At 50.0% G+C, this 11867-nt stretch overlaps 1 protein-coding gene across 5 annotated transcripts in view; it reads right to left on the reverse strand.

Moving 5' to 3' along the window:
* The window catches only part of timm50 (translocase of inner mitochondrial membrane 50 homolog (S. cerevisiae)), a 30143-nt gene extending 19700 nt beyond the window's left edge, over nt 1–10443 (reverse strand). For 2 of the 5 annotated variants that reach the window (XR_015118237.1, XM_086216992.1), the window contains exons 1-5: nt 10293–10442; nt 10082–10157; nt 9491–10010; nt 6589–6745; nt 3967–3998 (exon numbers count right to left, since the gene is read on the reverse strand). Coding sequence is in view for 4 of the 5 variants with exons in the window: in XM_086216992.1 (XP_086073118.1) it covers nt 3967–3998; nt 6589–6745; nt 9491–9697 (396 nt within the window). In the remaining variant the exon portion in view is untranslated. Of the gene's footprint in view, nt 1–3966; nt 3999–6588; nt 6746–9490; nt 10011–10081; nt 10158–10292 lie in introns of all 5 variants that reach the window. The other 3 variants (XM_086216995.1, XM_086216993.1, XM_086216994.1) reach the window with 3 other exon arrangements.
* Nucleotides 10444–11867: the final 1424 nt, after the last annotated feature.

Raw genomic sequence — 11867 nt, forward strand, 5'->3', positions numbered from 1 at the left:
GTGAAGGCAACATGCTGGAGGTGATGAAGGACCGAGAGGAGGAGGTGAGGCAGTGTTGGCGGATGGCTCCACCTGGTGGCCATGAAGCAGGACTGCGTCCCTGAGAGTCTCAGGTGAGGTGAGACAAAACCTCAGGATTTCTAACTGTCGATGACAAAATCAAGCAGTCGTGTTCATCAATTGATTTTTTAATCAGACAGAAATACTAAGGATGGAGTGACATCATCAGTTACCTTTGATAAGTTAAGCTTCAGTCTGGGCCTGTAAATCCTGTGACCGCCTGTTACTTGGTAGTGAAAACATGACACGACTGATCAAGTAGACACAGATTTGTGGTTCTGATGTCATTTGTGTCAGTCACGTGACCGCAGAGCAGAGTGACGGCTCTAACGAGAGGTTTGGAGCCAGCTGGCATGCAAGCCGGTCCATTTTTGACTTTTGGACCCACAAACGCAGATGAAATGTTTTGGAGCTGAATGACTCCTGCGTTTACGCTTCGCTCTAGTGTTCTGAGCATGCTCCATAGGGCCCGCCGGGCAGGTAAACCTGTCGTGTGGCACGAGGTGTACCGCCTTCGTGCTTCTGACCAGACAGTCTTGATGCTGCCTATGCCGAAGTCGAGTCTTTTCATTCCCAGCACAGCTTCCTAACTTGACGGCGGCGGTGAATGATGCAGAGCTCAGCTGTGGGTCGTGTGGGTGGGGGTGTGAACAAGGCGGTTAAAACACCATTGACACCTCCGTGTGAACGCTGGGCTGCAGCCTGGGAGAGCGTGGCGCCAACAGGTTCCCACACTGTTGACCATCGTAGTTTACATCTAAATGTCGAGTGTTTAGATGTAAATTAAATTCATGTAAAGTTACAACTGGGACAATCAAAGAGCTGATGTGAAAGCCAGGGCCAGTGGCGTTTCCTGCTGGATGCTAACAGAGGTGAAGGAACTTGGGACTGAGGAGAAGATTTTACCAAGCCGGGCTGCGCCCTCGAGGGGGGCAGGGGGGTGCGGGAGTCAGGAGGTGAGAGAAGTGTGCCTGGACTTTGAAGTGAACCAGTTGGCCTGTTGGCTAGACAGGATACAGTCAGAGTGTTTATAATGTGTGAGGACAGGAAGGCACCAGCTTTATTATCCAGCCTGAACAAGGGATCCGGACCCGGTTCCCACATCCTCAAATCACGACAGCAGAGATGCCACAACGCTCACATTTGATCTCAGAGAACCGAACCCATGAAGCGCACCAGTGTTGTGGAGGAGTCATTTTCAAACGGCACACTGTCCACCCAAGGGTCCAAGCTACTGATTTTATTGTTTTTGTTTCACTGGACAGAAAAGCCACTAATGTCCGGGTTTTGTCTACAGTGGGAACAGGTTCAGTCCAGGTTCAGTCCCTCCAGCAGACCTCTGCGAGTTTGTCTTCACCTCCACCACAAATTCAACCCATCCATGGCCCAGCAGCAATGTTCTATCATCGTTCATTTGGAACCCAAAGATCAGTAATCTTCATCTTGAAGATCAGTACCGTTACCATGGAAGCGCCTCACTGCCCTCCATGCTGCTATGTGTGTTGGTGATGACCAGCCAGGAGTGAGCAGGAGTGAGCGGGAGTGAGCGGGAGGAGTGAGGTCTCCTCTGCCTCTCCAGCTCAACTCAGCTGAGTTCTACTTTTGGACAGTTCTTTTGTGTCAGTTTTTTTTAATCTTGGCATAAAATGCAGCTCCCTACAGACGATGTCACCTCAGTCCCAACTACAGGCAGGTCTTTGTTGTGATTTAACAGCCCAGTCGTGTTGCTGTCACCTTAATGGTGTGTGTGTGTGTGTGTGTGTGTGGGGGGGGGGGGGCAGGATGACGCGCATGCTGCCACACACTGATGCTTTGAAGTCAACAACAGACACATATGGCGTGTTCCTGTTCAGCAGCTGCCCGAGACGTCCAGGTGACATAAGTGTGCCCTCAGAAGGAGCAGCGCGAGACAGACGTCGTACCCACGTGGCAAGTGTGTCGTCTGAGGAGGCCGGCGTCCAGGTGAGAGAAGTGTGCTCTTTGAACGCAGTAAGGAAGTGAACGGAGACAAAAGACGGCTGGGTTTTTCCCACGTCCACGCTTCCTCACAGGTCACAGCTGGCTGCTTGTTGTCCGTCTGTCTGCCAGAACTGACCAACGGACCCCAATCCAACGTGGACTTCAGCTTCTCTGGACGGTGCTCAGTGTGTCAAAATGAGCATTCATGTCTCCAACATTCTTCCAAGTTCCCACCTATGTCACAAGAACACGCTCAGGCATTCTGACCGATTCTATTACTGAGGCTATTTTACATTTTTTTTCAAATCCTGCTGACCAGTTTTCTCTGCATTTTGGTCATGTGACAGTCAGTTTAAGCTGAGTCAATCGTGGCCTCACAGCTTCATGAAGGAGAAGATTTTGTTGAAGGTGTTACAGGATCCAGACTGTGCAAACATTTCATTTTGGCAACTTGTTGAATGACGAAACATGGTGGCGCCTCATAAAACAGGCGTTGGGCGGGCGTTAATGGTCTTTTATGTCTTTTTAGTGAAGGCGCTTCAGCCCCTCAGGACGAGTCTTCATTCCCACACTGACAGCATCAAAGCCGCAGTAACAGAGCCACTTAGCAGGAAGTCGTCCTGAGAAATTTGGCTCTTTGTTCCTTATGAGGGAGAAGTGTGCCCTTTGAAGTGGTCCGTCCTCCCAGACCCACACCTCCCGGACGCCGGGCAGCTTAGAATAACACACTGATGATTGCGTTACTGCAGGTTAACCACGATCACGACAATCTGCTCAGGCGCCTGACAAACACAACCTCGTGTCGAAATTCAGTCTTCAGCTCTGAAACAGAAACATGAGCCATCAAAGAGCTGCTCGTCTGAAACCTTCTCAACATCCTGATATTGGCTGCAGTTTTTTGCAAATGTTTACTCGATACATCCTATTTTTTACCAGCTGATCAGATCAACTTTGTTTCAAGAAATTACAGACGGGGTTTAAATGAAAGATCACGTGAGCTCGACACCAGGGGGTGTCTAAACTTGAACTGAAGCGTATTCACTAACCTGAAACTCTGTTTTCAGACTGCTTCATGTAACGTTTCATGCCGTTACCAAGACTCATCCGGCATGAAGCCTTTCAATTCAAAGACTGGATTCAACATATTTCAGAATTATATATTATATATAAAGCTTCATTATACACGTCCCTTCGTCAGTTTGACACGTTTGGTTCTTTAGCTACGAAATTGTTTGCTCTTTGCTTTTTCTAAATTTCTCCAGGTTTTTTTCTGTAAAAGCTTTCAGTGAAGCTTAAAGACGTTTGCCTGGTTATTAATTCACTGCATTTTTGAAATGTAGTTTTATTGAGCAAATCCCGACGGGTGTAAATGAGTCCTCTCCATCGCCAGCTGCACTCATCAGGAGTGATGGACGTTTGGTCCGGTCAGGGGATCCGGTTCAGTCTGGGTCCAGGTCTACACGTCTGGGTTGTTTGATGTGAGCTGTGTCGCTCACTTCCTGTACGTAGCGCAGGAACATCTATAGTCACACTTGAGAGACCTGGAGGTGGCTGTCGTTACAGTGAGGAGGCGGGATAATGAGGGTCTCCGATGTTCCGGGAATCACAGACGAGCAGCAGGTCTCGACGGCGTGACGAGTGTGCCGTCCCATCACTCGCTCTCGCATGACAATGAACAAGAGGCCCTGAAGGTGAGATAAGTGTGCGCCTGTCCTTTCCCATGCAAACGCCCTCCGCAGCTTCCTGCAGCGTCTGCTTGATGGTCATGTGACAGACGGACACATGTCACAGCATCCTGCGAAGTGTGCCTTTTACAGCAAGAAGGGTCTCCTCCACCCCCACCGCCACCATGAAAGGAATCAAGGCGTGAAGTGTGCCAACGCCTGAGTTTCGAACCAAGCTCTGTGTGTGTGTGTGTGTGTGTGTGTGTGTGTGTGTAAAACCTACCTTGTTTCCTTGTTCATCTACTGAACTGTTGCCTGAAAACAGGAAAAAAAACAACAACAAGTTAATCACCTGAGCAACGACGGTTGATTCTTACATAACAGTTCATTTGAGCCGTGACCTCCTACAGGAAGTCAGTCGTTTTGAATTCAGGCCTTTCCCCGACGGTACTTCAACAACCTCCTACCAGGAGCCAAATCTGATGCTCATCAAATTTAGTCAGAGAGGACGAGAGACCTCAGCGAAGCTTTTCAGCCACACCGTGTGGTCGTGGGGGCCTTGGGAATGTGAGGATTCTTCCCCACGAGGTTGGATCTGTTTCAAACGCCACACGAGTGATAAACGCCTCGCCCTGAAGACATCGGCAGGTCAATATGGCCCAAACAGGCCAGGACGTTACAGGAAGTGAGCCTGATGCATCAAACTTCATCTGACTGACATCACAACTGTACTGTGCTGTCTTCATGTCAAGTACGGCAGCATCATATATGGTCAGTGTGTGCTCTCTAGTGACACCTGCTGGACGTTTACCAAGATCCAACGATCGTCAGGTTACATGACCTGTTTGAAGATTTACAATCATTTAGGCTGCTCATGTAATTTGTTTCGTCTAAAAGTTGGGAACTCACAAACTTAAAACACGGCTAAAAAGTGAAGCTGTTTTTATTCCATGACCAAATGCAGGATGTTGACAGTCATCAAATAATCCCATCTTCAAGATTGACCCAGATTATGCTCTTCGCCTAGAAGAAACAGCTGATCCGTGGGAATGCCAGTTGTCGTGTGGCCGCTTGAGACCAACAATGTGATGAGCGCATTTCAGCTGAGCTCATGAGCTAAGACGGACAGCAGCTCTGGGATCAACAGTCACCTTGCTCTGCAACTGTCAAACACATAAAAGGAAATTAAATCAATTCTCTAAATGTTTTTCAGCTGCTAGAAGAAAGTAGGACTGTTGTTTTTCCTTCTTCCTGGTTATCAGGTGAAGGGATTCAAACAGCTGGCCTAGAAAACTCTCCAGTAGGCAGAGGAACACACAGTATTTCACAAACCTATTGGCTGGGAAAACAGACAAAACACTCATCCCAGAGCAGATAATATTCCAGAATCGCCAGAGGACAGATCCACATTGCAGAGCTGTGATACATCCCAAATTATTCCGAGCGTAATCCACACGAGCAACAGAATTTTTCCACCACGAGCCGACAAGAAGGAGAAAGTTAACATGTAGCTTCTCAAGTCATAAGGAATTAAATGTAAATCCATCTTCCGCCTGCTGGGACCTTCCCAGACGTCGGCTCCTCACTTCCTTCCCTCCACACAAGACTTTTTAAGAAGAAATCAAACGAATTAATCCCAGAGGCAGTAAATCCAGAGGCATGGAGGCGTCAGTCTCCCGTGTCAGGAGCGTCTGTCAGTGTGTTGCCTGGAGGAAGTCAAGGCTCCCGAGGAAACACTCGCACAGCGCGTCTTCATCAACCACACGATGGCAGGAGATCCGTCTGACTCGTGAATGTTTTCTAGCTGACAAACGGATGATTTGAGTCATCCAAGTCAGACTCTCCTCTGCAGACAGCCGCTTCCCTCTGACTGACAGAGGCTAGCTCCGCCCTCTGTGGGCTGGCCCTTTTAACAGGAAGCACAGAGTAATAAACCAACCACAGCTGCTGTTTACATGTCTGCTCACTGATGAGGAGGCCCCCATAGCGCCGATGAGGCGGCGCTGCAGATCCGTCTCTCCTTCCATCAAGACAGAGAGCTCACGAAATTGAGTTGAACCTGTTCCAGGTCAGAGGTCAGAGGTCATGTGACAAAGACGCCATCCCACCTCATCCACACGGGCCAACAGGCAAGTTCAGGTACCGCATCAATAACAGGTTTTATTAAATTACAAAATGGAATTAGTGCTGCAGAACCTACATGATCAAAGATGCACCTGACAAAGCGATAACGGCACATTGATTCACATCAAGTTCAGTTTCTTTCATCGTTTTTTTAGTTGTAATCAAGACTCTCTGTCAAACACAGAGGGCAAGCAGCACTCCTCCGTACATGAATGACTACACACTGAAAATGAAGTCACGTGACTGCGGAACGTCTGGCTGAAGAGCAGAGACTCAGCGCTCTGACCAAAGGCGAGCGAGAGGACACGCCCAGGTCCCACAGCAGAACCTGCCCCCCCCCCCCAGGTGAGATTTCTGTCAGTTTTCACCTGACGACCCTCATTCACAGGCTGACATATGCAGGGTTCGTCTCATTCCCAAAACACACCAACATCTGGTTTTGCTGATCCGCCCATGATGGAAGGTTGGATGTTAGCAGACAAGCAGAAACACAAAGCCAGCTTACATCTGCACCTACGACCACTGCACCTGGATAAACTACTACGACTACTACTACGAGTACTACTACGACGACTACTACTACTACTACTACTACGACTACTACTACTACTACGACGACTACGACGACTACTACTACGACGACGACGACTACTACTACTACTACTACTACTACTACTACTACTACGACTACTACGACTACTACACGTTAGGCAGTAAAAACCAGTCAACCGGTTGACCATCAGACACCAGAGAAACTGCCAGGTTATCAAGGTCAACTCACCGAATATGTAGACGATGCCGACAGCGCCGCCAAGTCCCATGAGTCCCGCCATCCGTAGAACCATCCTCTTAGCATAGGCCGTGTTCTCCTTCTGTTTCTTGTCTCCAGCTTGTTCTCCTTCCTTCTCAGGTTCTCCACCCTCGGGGGGAGGCTGGCCCTGCACGAGTGACATCACCATCAGAATACTGATACACACATTAGGGTCCCAAGTGCGACGCCTAGTGGTTAAATCAGTGTTTGACTAAGGTCACGCGCCAGAAGCGCATGGGTCTGCTGCAGGACGTCAAATACACTCCAAGTGTTTCTGCAAGTGCCAACAGATGAGTACTGATTTATGAAGTTTCATACCACATGAATGTGTACTAAAATCAGCAGTCGGACTGCACTAAACTACCAACAGTCTAATACCCACTTCCTTGTGAAGAAAGTGTCCACAACTTCTCCTAAATCTTCTCTGCATGGCTCCCTGTCAGATTCAGAACAGAATTTAAAATTCTTCTTCTACCATCAAAGTCCTCAACAGTCAGGCTCCTTCATCCCTGACAGAGCTCCTAGTCCCCTATGATCCAGCTAGAACCCTTCACTCCCAGGATGCAGGGTTCCTGCTGGTTCCTAGAGTTCTAACAGTAGAATGGAGCCAGAGCCTTCAGCTATCAGGCTCCCCTCCTGTGGAACCGTCTCCCAGTTTCAGTCCAGGACCCAGACCCCCTCTCTAGGTTTAAGAGCAGACTTAAGACCTCCTTGTTGATCAGGCTTATAGTCAGGACTGCTTAGGCTGGCCCTTAGACCTGCTGCTATAGGCTCAGACTGCTGGGATCTCCCATGATGCACTGGGCTTCTCTCTCCTCCTCCTGTCCTCAGACGTGTTACTAACTCCTCTTCTTCTCCCCTCATCCCAGATCCTGGTGCTGCTGGAGGAGGCTCCAGACCTGAAGAGGCTCCAGCTGCCACCTGTAGCTCCACCTGCTCATGTCCCCATCTGTCCATCAGTCTCTCCTCCTTTCTCTCTCTCTTTATCTCTGTCCCTCTCTTTCCTTCTGTCTCTCTGTCCTCCTCCATTCTCTGTCTTTGTCTCTGTCCATCAGTCTCTCCTCCTTTCTCTCTCTCTTTATCTCTGTCCCTCTCTTTCCTTCTGTCTCTCTGTCCTCCTCCATTCTCTGTCTTTGTCTCTGTCCATCAGTCTCTCCTCCTTTCTCTCTCTCTTTATCTCTGTCCCTCTCTTTCCTTCTGTCTCTCTGTCCTCCTCCATTCTCTGTCTTTGTCTCTGTCCATCAGTCTCTCCTCCTTTCTCTCTCTTTATCTCTGTCCCTCTCTTTCCTTCTGTCTCTCTGTCCTCCTCCATTCTCTGTCTTTGTCTCTGTCCATCAGTCTCTCCTCCTTTCTCTCTCTTTATCTCTGTCCCTCTCTTTCCTTCTGTCTCTCTGTCCTCCTCCATTCTCTGTCTTTGTCTCTGTCCTGCTCTCCTGCTCTCTCTCCGTCCCCACTGATCCTGGATCTGCTCCACCTTCCTGCTGGTAAAGGAAGGTTCTGGTGGCTGCTGTTGCAGGATGTGCTGCTGATGGAGAATTGTTGGGTGGAGGTTCATTGAAGGAGGGAGGTGCTGGACCTGCTCTACTTGGACAGAGTCAGGACAGAACTTTGGTTGGGGTTTGGTGCCACACTGATAAACCTGAATTGACTCTTTTCCAGGGCCTGGGAATTCATATTTTCAGATTCTCTGACGTTGTCATGCGTGTCGTGACCACATGGACCCTGCAAAATGTTTACGCCCCAGAAATTTACAGGGAAATTTTGAGTCTTCGGTTTCATGTTGCAATATCGCTTAAATAAATGTAGTGACACATTCAGGAGATTTTGTTGTGGTGCAGTGAACCCCACACTCACTCTCCTTACCAGCGTCCTGCTCAGCAGGGCTGAATCTGTCCATCACTGCTGGTTCCTGTCAATTCCTGTCGCGGAGTTTGGACATTCCCGTTATTTCTGGACTCACTTTCTCGACCAAAGACAAACAGCATTTACAGGACTTCTCAAGAGCATCGGGCTGTCAGAACGGAGGGGCCACAGGCTCCAAGTGGAACTCCACCTTTAAGTTCTTTTTGTTAAGACTCAAACCCACGTGGCGAATTGTGTAACGTGTTGCACTGTCCTTGTGAGGAGACAGAGGACAAATATTTGAGTCGGTGGGGCAACTGGAGGTCAGGGGACTCTGGCGGGACTGGGGGAGGAAGGTTTGGTGTCTAGAAGTAGAAGACGGCGGGAGAAGCGCGGGGTCGGGCTGCACTGACCTTCAAGCCCAGAAACCCTGGCAGATGACGGCATTTATCCACCAGCGCAGATGGATAAAAGACACTTTACCTTCTCAGCATGCGTTTACTGACGCGTAGCTTCCAAAGCACAGATGCTAACTGCTACCTGTCACGGCTAACAAGCTCCAGGAATCACACCGGAACCCGCTATGAACCGAGTGGATTCGGGCTGTGTGTAGGCTGCTGCCGAGTCTCTGTCCGAGGCGACAGAACGAGACAAACCCAGTAAAGACGCATGCTAACGGCAGCAAGCTAACCTGTTAGCTAGCCTCATCCCTGCCTCATTCATTCACATCACAGCACAGCGCGCGGGGGCGGCTCGGATTCCACATTCACAGCCATGACACAAGTCGCGCGAACTGTCAGACCAAACCATGTCTTCTGTCAGTTCGTGTCTGGTGTCTAAATGTGTAGAAATACACCGGCTTTCACGGCACTGTCCAGTCGGAATTTTAGTGAGGGGGTCGGTTTGGACACCAGGGCAACTCATGCGGGCGGAGCCACCAGTTTGAAGGGAAAACCCGCATTTTGAGATCTCTCAACACGCAACAGGGCCCACAAGTGAATCAAAACAAGCGCCCCAACGAGTGCCTCACCTGACTCTGCTGCTGAAGTCTCTCCTGGAGGATCGCCTGGGCCAGTCCTCCCGTCGCCCCGCTGGGGCCGGCCGGCGGCCTGTCCGTGGAGAGTGTCCGCACTACATCCACCAGGGACCTCACGGAGGCCCCGGCGGCCCCGCTCCTCAGCCGTAGAAGGCCCCGGCTAGCTCGCACACACATGGGGAACACGGACGTAGCCGACATCTTGGATAGTAACTGCCGGCGAATGTGTGCGACGTGAGTCAAAAGGACAAAAGCTTCTGATTGGATGCGAATCACTTGACCGACAGGTCCGACAGCCAATCAGCGAAGACAGAAGTTGTGCGGGTCGTACGGTGGGAAGGAAGTCGTGCGTGCGGGCCAATCAAAAACAAGAATGACTATGACCTTCCAGTGCGACGCCAGACTGCCATGATGGTTGATGGAGAAATGCCCAAAGTTTGTTATATCACCTGTGGTCTCTAACGTAGAAACTCTGATACCTTAGAAAATAAAGATCACGAGGCTTGACATGACACTGAAAAAAGAAAAGAAAGGATAAAAGAGGAACATCTCAAAAAATGACTGGACTGAGAGAAACACTCATACCTGCAGAATCGAGTGAAAGGAAGCACACAAAAGTAGTGAAGTAGAATAAACAACTGCTGGAGGAGATCTAAGGTTCCTGGGAATTAGATTTAGAACAAATTATCCTCACAATGAGGTTAAAAAAACAACAGGTACAGGATAAATATAAAGGCAAGGAAATAAAAATAGAAGTCATTATGTTCCATATTGTACATTTGTATTGCTAATTTACCTAATAAGTGTATTTTAAGTCCGGTGGTGCAGTGGTTAGCACTGTCGCCTCACAGCAAGGAGGGTCAGGGTTCAAGTCCCGGCTTGGGTCTGCATGTTCTCCCTGTTCCTGCTGGGTTCTCTCTGGTACTCCAGCTTCCTCCACAGTCCAAAGACATCAAGAGGGACCAGGTTAATCCAGACTCTAAATTGACCGTAGGCGTGGCTGGGAGAGCCAATGGTTGTCTGTCTCTATGTGCTGGCCCTGCCATGGACTGGTGACCTGTCCAGGGGGAAGGCTGCTGGGATAGGCTCCACCCCCACCACCCTCAACAGGAGAAGAGGGGGAACATGGATAGATGGAAGGATGAATGGATTTAAAGTCAGGCAGCAGGGTGGAGCTGTGGTCGTCACTGTGGCCCCCATCAAGAAGGGAGAAGATGGATGGATTAAAAGAACCCATCTTTGGGGATTTATCTAAGGAGCAGCCCCCCCCCCCCCCCCACCACCACCACCCCTGCCCTGATCTCAACCTTTTGACAAGTTTTTGGAGTGAAAGGGAACCAAAAGTTAGATAGTGTGTATCTGCACACACACACACACACACACACACACACACACACACACACACACACACACACGTACAAAACACAGATATTTCTTCTGCCTTCTGTACAAATCACAATGAACCGAACTGAAACTGGAACCCAAAACAAACCCTATCCTGGGCTTCCTGAGGCTTTCCAGCACTACTAAGTAAAGTGGGATGACAGTCAGAATGAGCCAGATAGCCTTGATGCTAATCTGCACCTGTAATCTGACTGAGATTAAAGTCACAGATTGCCAGGTGAGATGCCTGGAATCACACTGGGCTCAGAGCCCGTGATGTCATCACCACTACTTGTTGCACTTTGTAGTTTGGCCTTGGTGTCTCTCAGTCTCTCTGTGTTTCCACAGATCCACCAGAGCCCCAACCGCCGCCTGCATCGCCCCCCCCCTCTTATTCCCTACTGTTACACTGGCCTGCACTCCCCTTCCATGAACCAGTCCACCATCCAGTCCCCCATCAAGCTGGCTTGCTCTCCCTGCCTCCCCTCCCATGAACCAGTCTACCATCCAGTCCCCCATCAAGCTGGCTTGCTCTCCCTGCCTCCCCTTCCATGAACCAGTCCACCATCCAGTCCCCCATCAAGCTGGCTTGCTCTCCCTGCCTCCCCTTCCATGAACCAGTCTACCATCCAGTCCCCCATCAAGCTGGCTTGCTCTCCCTGCCTCCCCTTCCATGAACCAGTCTACCATCCAGTCCCCCATCAAGCTGGCTTGCTCTCCCTGCCTCCCCTCCAATGAACCAGTCTACCATCCAGTCCCCCATCAAGCTGGCTTGCTCTCCCTGCCTCCCCTCCCATGAACCAGTCTACCATCCAGTCCCCCATCAAGCTGGCTTGCTCTCCCTGCCTCCCCTTCCATGAACCAGTCTACCATCCAGTCCCCCATCAAGCTGGCTTGCTCTCCCTGCCTCCCCTCCCATGAACCAGTCTACCATCCAGTCCCCCATCAAGCTGGCTTGCTCTCCCTGCCTCCCCTCCCATGAACCAGT

The sequence above is a fragment of the Aulostomus chinensis genome, chromosome 10 (assembly GCF_037954235.1).
Source record: "Aulostomus chinensis isolate RoL2024-O1b breed Wild chromosome 10, RoL_Achi_v1.0, whole genome shotgun sequence".
Taxonomy (NCBI): domain Eukaryota; kingdom Metazoa; phylum Chordata; class Actinopteri; order Syngnathiformes; family Aulostomidae; genus Aulostomus; species Aulostomus chinensis.